The 14,307-nt window shown below is 41.9% G+C and overlaps 1 protein-coding gene across 1 annotated transcript; it reads left to right on the forward strand.

The window, feature by feature from the left end:
• Window positions 1-1,581: 1,581 nt before the first annotated feature.
• rerglb (RERG/RAS-like b) lies at window positions 1,582-14,004 on the forward strand. The gene is made up of 5 exons (XM_083916984.1): window positions 1,582-1,719; window positions 5,100-5,156; window positions 5,590-5,663; window positions 8,430-8,578; window positions 11,104-14,004. Exons 1-5 carry the CDS (start codon window positions 1,668-1,670, stop codon window positions 11,387-11,389), a joined length of 618 nt encoding a protein of 205 aa, XP_083773110.1. The 5' UTR covers window positions 1,582-1,667; the 3' UTR covers window positions 11,390-14,004.
• The last annotated feature ends 303 nt before the right edge of the window (window positions 14,005-14,307 follow it).

The raw sequence follows: 14,307 nt of genomic DNA on the forward strand, positions 1-14,307 counted from the left end.
CTATTGGAGGATGATTTATTGGCTGCATGTGCCACATTTTGTGTGGCTGCTGAAGCCGGAGGAAAATGGATTGCTCGTCTGAATCGATTTAGTTTGATGTCAGGACTATGACTGATGCTCTAATCAGCGTTTTTATTGCTGCCCTTCTCATGGTTTCGCCTCTACATGGAACCCAAAGCCCCCACCACTCACTATATATACGGTATAGCTTCAGTCTGGTGAGCCGCGGCTGTATACGGTTGACAAAGTACATAATCAAAGTCATCAAAATGTTTCCCCCATCATATCACTGCCTTTCCCGTCATGAAAATACAGTGATTCAATTTAAATAGCAGACTTAATTGAGCCAAGAATATTAATAAGACTGGATTCAGTGGGAAGATCGTATCACCTGAGGAAATACATGTGCGCAACTGTGCCAGAAAAAAACAAGCTGATAGTTCATTCATTCATCTTCATCTTCAACTGCTTGTCCCTGTCGGGGTCACGGGGGGCTGAAACCGATCCCAGCTGACATCGGGCGTGAGGCGGGGTACACCCTGGACCTGACGCCAGTCTATCGTCCACATACTAAACTAAACCTCTGTGGGAAGAAGAACAATTCCTTTATTTGTCCCGCAATGGGGAAATTCAATTTTTTCATGTTACAAACACACACAGGCCCGAAATACACACACATGCACAGACAGGACCTATATACATGCAATTAATTGAGAGATGTTAGAGTGAGGGGGCTACCAGTGACCAGCGCCCCAAGCATTTGGGGGTTTGGTGCCTTGCTCAACAGCACCCCGGCAGTGCCCAGGAGGTGAACTGGCACCTCTACAGCCACCAGTCCACGCTCCATTCATGGTCCACACAGGGACTCGAACCAGCGACCCTCCGGTTCCCAGCCAAGTCACCTATGGACTGAGCTACTGCCGAAGAGTTGCTGGCTGGATTTTAAGGGAGAGCGTTGCAGGGAGGACCAGTGGATTCATGCTGTCATTTTTTTGTTTCTTTTATTTTGCATGTTTCCGTGTGTTGTGTTTGTTGCTTCCGTCAAAGGCCCCTTCGGAAACAAGTTAATAAGAGCACGATCCTCCGGGATTTAGTGTCACGATGCTCCTTTGAGTTGTTGTGCTTTTAAATTGCTAATAAAAATCGAATCAAATTTTCTCCTCCTGGTGGGAACGGGCATCCGTCCACAACATTACAGTATGAAGAATAGCACTAATGTCCATAGATGGCAGCCAGACTACAGTTACACTGTTGGAGCAGCACAATAGGTTTAGTCAGCCATGACCTTTGAGTAACCTCTCTGTAGAAGAGGGGGGAGGCAGAAAGAGAGAGATATATGGGGACAAGAGGGGAAAGAAAAGAAAAACAGATGGATTTAGAGAGGAAGAGAGCTTTGTTGGGTACAGGAGAGGGAGAGAGAACAGAAAAGAGAGGTGTGAGAGGGTGAAGAGAGAGAGAGAGAGAGAGAGGAAGGGGGGCGCTTGTTTTCCCTCCTCTCCTCTCCCTTCAGCTTTAAAAAAAAGTGCTTTGAAGAGGAAGAGAGGGGGGCAGTCCTGCTCACCCGTGCAGCCTGGACTGTAAGGAGCAGTTAGTGTGCCGACGCTAACCCACATACCAGACGCGACACACAGAGAGAGAGCCAGCTGAGGACCTGACAGAGCGCAGGCATGAACGACATCAAGTTGGCCCTGCTGGGGAGCCAGGGGGCTGGGAAATCAGGTGAGAGACTACAGGCACTTTTTATTTTTTTTATACAGAAAAATATCATCTCTGTACTTTGTATGACTATTTCGTTCGTTTTGTGCTGTCAGTGGGTTTTTCAAATGATGACGACGAAGTGGTCAAAAAGTACAATTTTGAGGTGCTTTTCTTGAATATTCCCATTTCATTTGCTACTTTATAAGTTTACTCTTCTACTTTTTGGAAGTCAATATTGTACTTTATACTACATGTCATTTGTCTGGCAACATTAGTTACAAGTTACTTGAAGATTCAGATGATAATAATAATAATACTACATATCAATAAATAATGTTTTATCACAGGTTAAGCAACCATAGGAAGTAGCTGAAGCCATCAGCTCAACAAACGACTTTCTATCAGACAACAAAGACAAAACAAAGTGTGAAGAACAGCAGAAACATCACAATAAGTTTAAATCCATAAAGGAGAAAATAAAAAAGAGAGAGAAGAAATTAAATACAAATTAAATATAATCAGTTTAAACATAGTAGAATATCCATGTCCCATTTTTAATATTTGTGCATTGTATTAAACTTAAAGACAAGGAAGATAATAGATTCTGCATGAAAGTATACTTTTACTTTTGTTTTGAGTAAGATTTGTATTTCTACATCGTGTTTCTTCTTCATACAGTAGAAACAATATAAAACTGTTTCAAAATTTCTACTTTTGTTTGAGTAAAAATACCCAAACAGAGAGTGTGTATCAGACAAAATGGGGATAATCTTTAACAATGACTTTAAAAATCATGTCGTAGTTGCGACCTCTGTGAGAAAAAACCTGAAAAGCTTCACAGGGCGTCACACCTGAGTTTAGAGCTGCAACTAACGCTTATTTTCATCGATTAGGCTGATCTATTATCTCCATTAATCGATTAAACGTTTGATGAGCAAAAGATGACATAACAGAAAAATATTGCCATTGAGTTTCATGCTAAATTATATATATGCCAGTGCATCTATGCTATCTATGCTTACAGTCCAACCTCACTGCTGTTGAAGTAGCAGAAGAACAACAATTCATAGTTTTTATAATGTGTGATAACCATCCCCTCCAGACGTCTTGTCTTTAGCTTGCAACTGAAAAGTAAAGCTGTTGTTAAAACTAAGTGTTTGATTATGAAACGCCTGACGCTTGAGGCTGTTCTCATGCCTTATTCGTACAGATAACAACAGGAAGTAATGCTCAGTATTTTTTTGCGTTCATATCACAGACGTAATAAACCAAACCACAACCTTTTTATAAATCCTAACCAAGTGGTTTTGATGCTTAACTCTAACTGCCACATTTTGCAGGCTTAAACCGGTCACGTAATGGTAGTTTTGAATCCTAAACCTAACCGTCACTAAAAGCAACTGGGAAAAAACCAGGAGTTACACTCTAAGTCTGGGCAAAGTAGCACGTAATTGCACGGGAGATATATTCTAAGACACAGCCTAGTTATACAGTAAAACATGGGAAATAAGTGGGGGAAGGGAGCGAGAGTTACTCTGTACTTGTGTGGAAGTTGGTGTAAAGCAGGATGTAAGTTAACCGGAGTTACGTGCTAAGATGCATCCTCGTTACAGTGTAAATGCACGGGGGAAACAGGGGGGATGATGAGCGGGAGTTACTCTGTACTTGTGTGAAATAAGGGGCCACCTACGCGGAAAGTGAGCCGTATGAACGCCCACAGTCGCGGAGTAGTGTTACCAACTTTTTGCGTGATATCCTACGAACCTGTTGGTGAAAATATGTTGAACATGATGAAAAAATACTAGAGATTTTGTATAATAATGACAAAATATCTCCTCAACTCAATGTTTTCTGTGTCTTCCACAAAACGGCGAGATAGAAATGACCAAGACAACACGACAAATGTTTGATATGAACACAATGAAACAGCGCTCTCTCTAGTTTGGCTGTAACAAGCACTGTGACAACCAACCCCGCTCTCCCCTACTACCACTTTTTCCAGAGTTCAACAACATCTCACACGCTCTCTAAGACAAAGACTTCTATCTTATCTAGACATCTCTGTGAGCTCATTTACCTTTAGCTGGCTCAGCCTCAGTTTCCAGGTAGTGACACACCTTAGCTTTTATTTTCACTGGGCTTCGGTTTCATGCTACAAAACAAAGCAACACCAGTTTATTGGCTCCATTCATTGAGATTAAACTGAAATAATGAGATTGTTTATGCCTCCAGAGAATCCCTGCCTTTTGAAAGACCTTTGTTAGATTAAAACTCATCCGTCACAGCGCTGATTTAAAGTTTGGAAATGGGAAAACACAGTGTACATCGAGGTTTCATCGATCAGAGTCAGCGCACTCTACCTCTAGGGGATCTTAAGTTCACCACCACTGGTTTGGTTTACGTTATAATTGCCTGGATCAAACCTTTCCCTCCGGCTTTGCTGTATTAACAGTTGGTGCCACTTACGCGTTGTTTATTTACATGAATCATATGTGAAAAAAGATCCTGGGCTGAACAACTCCATCAGCTTATTTTCCATGACTTTCAACAGCTTATGTGACCATACCTTAAATCTGCAAAGTCAAACACGTTCCAGATTTTATTCTCAACCGACGGTGAAAAATGCTTGTGAGGCAAAACGAGGGGAGGTACCAGACCCTTGTTGCTGCTTGGGGGTCTTGTTGCATGTATCAGTATTCAGTCTCTGTGGTGCTGGTTAAGACTCACTGGCTCTGCGCTGTGTTCAAGATTCATAAAACAATGGGACGTCTCCATTCTCGCTGGCTGGCAGTGAGGCAGAGCTGTTACTGTGGAGATGCTGTAGTCCCTAAAGGCTGTATGTGCATACGTGTGTCCATTTAATTGACTCTTGCTGTTCTGCTTGTCGCTTTTGATGTGCATTTCTCATCGTCTTGTTGCACCAAAAGGATTGCTTTTGTGCCTTAAACTCCTATGTGTTGAATTTGCTTTGGTTTCATGTGTGCACAGGTAAGTTTTTGGGGCCATATATCCATTTTTTTTTGTCTCCATAGCCTTAGCATAACCCCTTCATAGGCCCATGACCACCATCACCACTTTAAACGTCAGCCCTTAATCGAAACCAATTGTCTTTGGCAGCAAAACTACTCAGTTTAATGTGTAGCTCGCAGTCTGGAGGTTGAACCGAGGGGGGATATAACCATTCAGCTTGCCAAATAAGCACACTAGACCTTCCAGAAAAGTCATACAGCCTCTTTCATATGAGGCTATATTTTCACCGCTCCAATCCCAGACACAGTTGGCACCGTGTCGCGCCTGGGGGAGTGAATGAGGCTCGTTTAAACAATCACTGTTGCCACCTGTGAGGGGCGAGAGTGTGAACGATGGCATGATTCATTTTGTTAATTTTTCATTTCCTCCAGCTGTCCTCGTGCGGTTCCTGACAAGGCGCTTCATCGGTGAATATGCCTCGAACGCCAGTAAGTGTCTCCAGATTTAATCACGTCATGGTTTGATGGAGGTTTGATATTGTTCCTGGAGAATGGAGTTTATCTCCAGACAGCATGGATGTTGCAGTTTAGTCTCTTAGAGGTGCATACAGTTCACCACAGCATTAACAGTCCTGGATACCTTCCGTATGCAGCATAATACAAAAGGATTAGATTTGTGGAACAGAAATGCAAACTTTTTCTAGTGCACATCTTTCTAAAGTAAACCAAGTCAAACTCAAGATGACTTCAAAAAGTAAACATGGAGAGAAAAGTGTGACAACGAACAAACATGACCGGTAAAGAGGGATCATTAGTATCACAGAATGCAATACACACAAAGAGATTTAAGATTTTTGTACCATCAGTCTAACTTTGAATCAACTGGTATACCTGTTATATATGTTTTTCATCCTTGTTACAGATTCCCTGTACCATAAAAGGCTGTCGATCGATGGCAGGCAGCTGAATCTGGAAGTTTTTGACCCTTGCTCTCAGGTAAAACACATCTCTAACAGGCACATTTTACTATTCAAGGACTCGTGGTCTTCATTGGTTCAGGTTGTTGTCATTCACTGTTTGTACATATGTCAATGAAAAGCAATGCACTGTATTTAATATAATCCACGTATTTATTAGTTTAGAAATGACATCTGGAGCAAAGGTAACCTAGTATAAGAGCGCTAAAATCCACATAGGGAGGAGGGTTGGGGTCGTCGATTGGGTCCCAAAACACGACTTTCACAGTGAGAAAAAAGTCACCGGATCGAGTCGTCGCTCTGCTTCGACTGTGCGAGAGTCTAGTGACGGCAGAAAATGTCAGATGTCAGAAACAACATTTATCGAAACATGGGTTGGGAGCTGGTGGTCGACCCATCATCTGCTCCTCCCTGTAGACTGCACGGCAAACGATGCCTGACGAAACTGAAATTTGGTCAGACCCATGCAGACTCATGGAACGACTCACGCGACTCAAAAATCAGGTCAGAAAAGGATTCAAATCACACAGTGTACGTCCAGCTTAAGCCAGTCAGAGGCAGAGTAGGGCGGGTCATGCCTTCACCATTATAGGAAGGGACCACACACATTGTCGTTAACTGAACTTAACTTCATGTCTTGTGAACACGATTTACACATGTTACAGATGATGAATAGTAAAGTTGGTAAATATGGAGTTTCTAGCAAATGTTACAGAGGGAAACATGTTCTTAAAGGTTGTTTTTTGTGGCATTTTCAGCCTGCTACCAAATGTATCCCCTCACACAGGTGATATCCTACCATTAAGTGTTTAATTTTGCACATATTTTGAATCACGACTATTTAATGTTTTGTGTTCCCAGCAAATATTATAGGGATACACTTATTTAGGGCCCGAGCACCGCCGACAGACCAGGTGAAGGCCCTGTTGGATTTGCTCCGTTCTTCTTCCTTTTCCAAATAAATTGCCTCGTTGGAGGCTTTATCATATTAAAAAAAACTCACCAACTTCACAAATTATTCAGGAGTGTTGAAAATGTTTGCATTTCATTGGCTTCAGACTTGAGCGTGGTAAATTGGCTCGCTAGCCCCCCAAGAATACAGCCCCTACTCCAAGATTGTTGTTTATTCATAAAAACCCGTAGGCATATATGAGTCTTCCAAACATTAAAAAAAACAAACCCTTGGAGGGATATCCTGATCTCAGCAGAAGTCATGTCAAGTCCCAGGAGATCCAACAATCTAACCTCAAAGAACAACTGTTCACAAAAGGCCTCCTGTGACCCCAACGACTGTCGTTAAGACTCAGTAGAGCACTAACGAAGCCGAAACCAACTTCCAACGAACGACTGCCACTCTAACGACGGTCGTTGGCACTCGGAGCACAAAAGGTTTCAGTGACATCATCGGCCTTGTGAGAGGTTAAATACCTGGATCTCCACACCAGCTAGTTAGACCAGTCCCAGCCTGGTCCTGGTCCTGGTCCAGTCCCAGCCTGGTCCTGGTCCTGGTCCTGGTCCAGTCCCAGCCTGGTCAGATGCGTACATGAACTGATGAAGCCTCTTGGATGAGAGGTGAAAGTCTTCCTAGACAAATAACCAAGTCCAGTTGCTTTTGACTGAAATTGCTTTGATGACAGCAGAAGTCGTCTATTTTTGGAATTTCTTTTCCAACGTTTGCACTTGTCGTACTTTAACAAACTCCTCCTAGAGACGTAACAAGATTAACCTAGAAAATAGATCAGTGGACGCAGGAAGTGATGAAAAAGTTCCACTACATCGCCTGCAGCCCCGCGCCCTCGTCCTGGTGTCTGGCGTTTGCAGAAACACGCGGCCTCCCCTGACACGCTCCAGGTGCGAGACCCAGTTTATCGATGCTTGCAGCTTTAATTTTCCAAATGCTTCCTTGTGTTTGAAAGAGTTTTTGAAGCCAAAGTGTGGTGGTAAGCAAAAAGATCTGAATCGCTCAGCCTCGGTGAGAACATCGATTTTTTATTTTGAAGCTAGAGGTGTTTCACATGAAAACAGCAGAAACGGGAAAGGTTTAAGTCTGCTGGGGAAGCTGCACCACAGACCCGTGACTTTGAATGAATCATGGTCAGATATTCACCTTTGGGCCGGCACGTGTGCGATCTGTACAGCATTTAAAGTTGAATCCAAAAGGTATGCAAGAGGATGTGTGCCAGTGGCTGTCTCTTTGAAGAAGAGAGCCATATAACCTGCTTGCTTTTCTTTCAGCCAGACTAAAGACCCGAGAGGCCTTTTTTACTACGGAGTTAGTATTTTATTGGAACAGCCCTTTGGCTCAGCAGAACAGCTCATTGTCTTTGTTGGTTAAACTCACCTTAAGGCCGCCCTTTCATAGGAAACACTGAGTTGATGTCCTGCCCTCCTGACCTGGACTGCATAAAGAAACTGAGTCAGTAAAGAGAAGGGGATAAGTGAGTTTTTACAGTGCTCAGACATGTCACCAGGCCCCTTGTCTTTGCTGCACTGTTTATTTCTCCTCAAGGTCACTAAAACTGGTACACAGTCCTATTCTCAATAGACAAGAACAGCCGTAAAAATAACTCCGGAAGAAATGGGACAACAACAGTAATGTATAAAGTGTAATGGGAAATTCCACCTTTTAGAAAAGCTAAAAACACCTCCATGAACAAAAACAATAAGAGCTTTTGTTGGCCGATAACCATTTCTCACTGCTTCAGTCTGTTCCAGTAAAGGAAGAAATGCGTACTGCCTGGATTCAGCGTGGTGCCAAAATAAAAGCGTGTGTTGTCCTTGGCAGAGTTCAGAGGCCAGGTGTATACTGGAGGAGCCGGTGGACTGGGCAGATGGCTTCGTGGTGGTGTACAACATCAGCGACCGCACTTCCTTCATCAACGCCAAGAACATCCTGCGTCAGATTCGGGAGGCACGCATGGAAAACTGCAAAGGGTCAGAAGCACAATGGGTTATTTTATTTGAAAGGGGACAGAGGGGGACGGGGAGTCTAAAAAAGCTGAGACTTGGTGGATGAGAGCAGCTGTTACTGCCTGTTTCTGCTATTATTATTTATTATTTCTAGAAAGTTTGAAGTGCTCCAACACTGCGGGGTTACACGAACTGTATCCTTTGCTGAGGCTTAATAGTTTTTGCAAATGTTTTCTTAGATTTGCTTATGACTTAGGGGTCTCACTAAATTAATATTTTGGTTATGTGAAGAATGTGTCGAAAACACAACTGAGAGTACTGACTGTAAGGCATCTAATACATCAGTTAAAAACAACCTATTTTACCAGGTTTGTCCCATTGAGATCAAGGATCTTTTTACAAAGGAGACCTGGTCGAGAATAGCAGCGATACATAGTTTCAACATAACAGCACATAGATTTGAGAAACATTAAAATGATCTCATAAAGCATTTGCACAATGTCATGGGATGAAGCTGAGAAGATGACCCAAATGCAGCACAACAACAGACAACAGACAAAGACTTAAAGAATTAACTAATTTATTTTAAACACAACTGGCACGTTGAACAGATCGTACTTGAAGAAAACACACATAGGCTTTCATTGCATTTCAAACATGAAGCTGTAATAATAGAAACAGTCAGTTTCAAGTGTATCTAAAAGGGCTTTTTATGATTTCTTCAAAAAGGTACAGTATACATGTAATTTTCTGCCCCTAGTGGTCTTCAGCTATCTTCGCAGTAAGCTTCTCCTGGTTAGGATTCTTTCAGTGTTTGTGGTTCAGGAAGTTTTTTTACCATGAGCCGATTTATGCGCAGAGGTCTTTTCCTCTCCAAAACAAACAGACTGAGGGATTAAAACCTGTAAAAACACTAAAAACCAGTGTTTCTCCAATGCTATATGGATATAGTTCAACTGCCTCTAACATCGGCTCAACTTAATTTAAGAGCAATGACTAAAATCCTTCATTTGGTTAAAATATAGAGTTAAAAAAACACCAAAATCTAATAAAAACGTGGCTTAAACTGGATTAAAAAGTCACTTTATGAAGCTTCCAGCAGACAAACAGAACGCTGATGCATGCTCAAAGTGGATATGATGCACAGACAACTCATTCATACAGAGTGTGACCTTGAATAAAATGACAGATTTGACAGATATCACCACGCAACTCTTATAACAAAATATGACTTTCAGAGATTTTTACAAGGAAATGTTTTAACTTGATTTACAATCATTAAACAGTCTGAGACAGCAGAACCAGAACAGTGTTGTTGCTCTCCTTTCTATGAAGCTGAGCAGGGATCGTCATGTTGTCTTGAATTTGAGGAATGTTGGGAGTCCTCACTGTTCCCCGACAAACTGATAAATGACTCACGATGACGAGGGAGGGATCCGCTATAAAAACCTACAGACATCTAGTAAATTTGGTCTGCCGGGAAAAAGGGGCCAAACATCCATCAGGCTGCCCGTCATGTGCCAAAACATCCTGATAACGTGAAAGGAAGATATTTATTTAGTCAGCGACGAGCATGTGAGCATAAATGTAGATCAGTAATTCTAGATGACGGTAAGGGACTAATGGACTCACTTGTTTTGTGTGTGTGCGTAAATCAAACACAATCGGCCAAAATAGAAACAGAAGCAGGTTTTTTCTACGTGGTCTCATGGGAGGGCGTATAAATAGCACGCCACTTTTCATGACTTTCATGACTTTTCGCGTGCATTTCTACGCATATTAAGATTTTTGCGTGTCATTTAACGCCCGTAGGTTAGGGTTAGGGTTAGGGGTTAGGGTTAGGGTTAGGGTTGGGGTTGGGGTTAGGGTTAGGGTTAGGGGTTAGGATTAGGGTTAGGGCATTTCACGCCCGTTATTTCAGCTATCCTTCACATGAAATATTGATTTAAAAACAACCCTCTGACAGAAAGCTCTGCAAGGTGGCGGAGAAATACGAACACGTGGGTTTTCCCTCAATGACATTTGTGCGTGAAATGACAACGCCATCTCTGCACTATACAAGTCAATTGAGACTACATGGCGTGAAATGACACGCTAAAATCATGACATGCGTTGTAATTATACGCGAGATGGCTTGAGAGAAATAGCGTGTCATTCACACGCCTTTTGGTGAGACCAGGCTGGGTTTTTTAGGTTTTTGATTTTGCTCATGACTATTTTTGGAAGAAATGCATTATTTTAATCAGTGGTGGAAGAAGTTTTCTTATCTTTTACTGAATTAAAAGTAACATACAGTGTAGAAAACCTCTGTTAAAAGCAAAACAGCTTACACTTACCTTTAAAAGTAAATGCACAGAAGTATCAGCATCAAAATATACTTTAAATTGGGTGAAATATCAAGTTTTTATGGCTGCATTTCAACGTGGAATTGATGTTTTGTGCATTTTGCCTATAATTCAGATTTACATTCAGTGTCTTTTAATCTTTTGGATCTTGACTACAGAATAAACCAGAGTTCAGTGAGTTTGATGAATGCTTCTCTGCTCCAGGGAGGTGGAGGTTCCCGTGTGTCTGGTTGGGAACAAGCAGGACCTGTGTCACGCCCGGCAGGTGCGTGAGGACGAGGGCCGCGGCCTCGCCCAGGAGAACCGCTGCCACTTCCAGGAGGTCTCAGCCTCCGAGAGCTACCAGGACATCGCCAACCTCTTCACCCAACTCATCCGGCAGGTGATGGAGCACCTCAAGTACAGAGCCGACCGACGGCGCTACAGCGGCTCCAAGTCGATGGCCAAGCTCATCAACAACGTGTTTGGCAAGAGGAGGAAGTCAGTGTGACGGACCGGGATGTTGTTTGTGGAGTCCTGTTTAAAGGGAACTGACCAAAAGGTCACATGCTGGGTCTGAAAACTGTTTCAGTGCAAACATTAACTTCATGTTCACACTGTGAGCAGAAGGTGTAGTGTGTGGGAAGGCCTGGATGGTGTCAAAATATACTAACAAATACTGTTCTTTTACCCACCTGTATCAAGTGTTGTCCTGCTTTGAGTGAACACGGCTTTTTATAAAAAGCTAATCGTGTCGTGATTAAAATGAAGCAGGTTGTTGTTGACAAGGGCAGTGTTTTCCAACCTGGGGGTGGAGGCCCTAAGAAAGGGTCACAACAGGACATGAAAGCATAAAAAATACAATTTTTTGCTACACAAAAGTACGTTTTTATTCAGACTCAACACTTTTTCTTCACAACTTTAAACTTTAAACATGAAGAGGAATAACAGTTTTAAGGGATCACACGTTGAAAAGGTTGGGAAACTACAGTCTTTCATTAATAAATATTGCAGCATCCAACACTGTCTCGTGGAAAATGACGTTCCCATCCAACAAAACTGCATTCTTAAACATGTTTGCCTCAAAACGTATTTTCCAGCGACTGACGCATTTGGTTAGGTTTAGAAAAAGATGATAGTTTGGGTTAAAATAAGTACGTTTTTAATGTAATTTATGCTTGTGTTTGTTTGACCTATCCATCTACTTTGACCTCCTCCGCACACAGACTCATTAGAATAAGTATTGTGTAAGTGATACTTACATGTTCATAATCTAGGACAAAATACATTTCCCTCTAAACATAAGAATTCAATTCACTTCAATTTTATTTATAGTGCCAAATCATAACAAAAGTTATCTCAGGACACTTTACAGAGTAGGTAAAGACCACACTCTGACTTATTTATGATAAACATAGACCCAACAATTCCCCCGTAGAGTACGATGGCAACGAAAACTTTCTCTATAACAGACAGGAACGTCAGACAGACCCAGCTCTGTGGAGGACGGACATCTGTCTGCACCGGTTGGGGAGGAAGAGAAGGAGAGAGAAAGAGAGAAAAGACGGACAGATGGACAGAGAGAGACAGAGACAGACACAGAGACAGACACACTTCCAGTAACTATAATAATATCTATAGTAATGTGAATATGACTTATTTGTTATGGCAGTTAATACAGCAGAATAGTAGAAACAAGCAAAGCTGAGGTTATAGATTATAATAGTAGCAGGAAGCATCACGCAGGACCACGGCAGCAGGCACCACTGTCAATGTTTGCAAAGAATGCAGTTTAGTTGTATGGGAATGTCATTTTGGGACACAGAGCTCCAATATCAGCACTAGAAAAGCACTATTTTTCAATTGAAGGCCTTAGAAACTCCAGTACCCATAATAACATACTATTAGTATGCCAGAAAAAGATTTAGTATGTCCCAATACTTAGGATGTGAAATGCAGTATGCCGAAAATACCAGGATATCCTACTGCATCTGGTCTGATTTTGCAGTATGCAAGGCAGCGTGCTTTTCTGGCTATCTGACCCACAATCTTTTCAACAGTGCGTTCTGTGGAAAGGCAGCTGCGGTGCATACTAAAGGTAAAATGGAAAAAGTATGTGAGTAGTTGGATTGTTTCAGTTTTTCTGGCTAAGTAGAGCTCGGCTCGGGTCGAGGTTGGGCGGAGTGGTGGTGCTGGCAATTATGTGAGGTCATTAAACTGCAGAAAAGAATGAGAAAAGGGTAAAGTGTCCCGCGCAGGTGCAACAAAGCCGCAAGGGAAGTGTCAAACAGCACTCTGAACTTGTAAAGGGGCGCCATAGATGTGTGGCCTTTCAGAGAATACACTAAATTACTCAAATACCTTCACAACTTTGCACAAAAACGATCAAGATTCCCTCTAAATTTTGTCAAAATCGTATCAAAGACCACATAATGAATAAGTAAATGTGTTTTTTTTTACATACTTTGCATGTTCTGATGCTGACAATTCGTTACGACGTCTGGCTCACATGAAAGCTCAGACTCGTGTCTGACTGATGGGCTTTAATCAGCTGCTCCTCTGTCTTTCACTCCTCAGACGTAACTGTTTATCTTAAATCCAAATCACAAAGTCTGATGAGCTGCTGATCAGCACGAGAGAGTGCTCTGACGAGTGTTGGCTGCATCTGCGTCATTGCTTTCAACAACTGGAGCATTACTGCAGATCTGCCTTTCTGCGTTGTACTATTGGGAAAAGATGTGTTGACGGTTCAGGGTTGTTGCACGGCAGGTTAGACGTTATTTTAGGTGGAAAATCCAGCTTTGGTGCATTTTTACATTTGACTGTTTGTTCATGTTTTGACAGTCTTTGCAAGCCATAGTGTTTGTCTATAGTTGCTTACTATATTGTTGATTGTAATGTCATACTCTGTTATTTTTATATTATATTAATCCATTCACCTGTACAATAATGTATGTAACCATTTAATCTGATCTATCGCGTACGTACATACAGTATTCATCGATAATTGTATTAATTATTGTAATTTTCCTTAAACATATCTTGAATGTGAACTCACGACTTTCAAACTTTATTAATCTTAATGCTTTGCTGTTGTTATGTCACCGCGATGCTGTAAAGACACGCACCACCCATCGTGAAAGTTCATTGTTTTGTGTATGAATGTTCCTTTTGTGTAAATACTGTAAAAACACCGACTGCTCCAGAGGAAATTAAAGTTAAACATTGCGTAATAAGATTGAGTCTTCGGCAGGGCTGCTGTTTCACTTTCAGCTCAACCTTAATCAAACTACCATTAGAGGAGGCATTTCTCTAAAGCCCTCAGGAAAGAGGAATTTCCTGTGTGTAGCTGCTAAAAATAGCAGCTTTGGAGGCAGAAGCAGTGAGAAAAGCACCAAAATGACACTGAATTCAGGCCTCAGAAACAAA

The sequence above is a fragment of the Echiichthys vipera genome, assembly GCF_963691815.1.
Source record: "Echiichthys vipera genome assembly, chromosome: 7".
Classification (NCBI taxonomy): Eukaryota; Metazoa; Chordata; class Actinopteri; order Perciformes; family Trachinidae; genus Echiichthys; species Echiichthys vipera.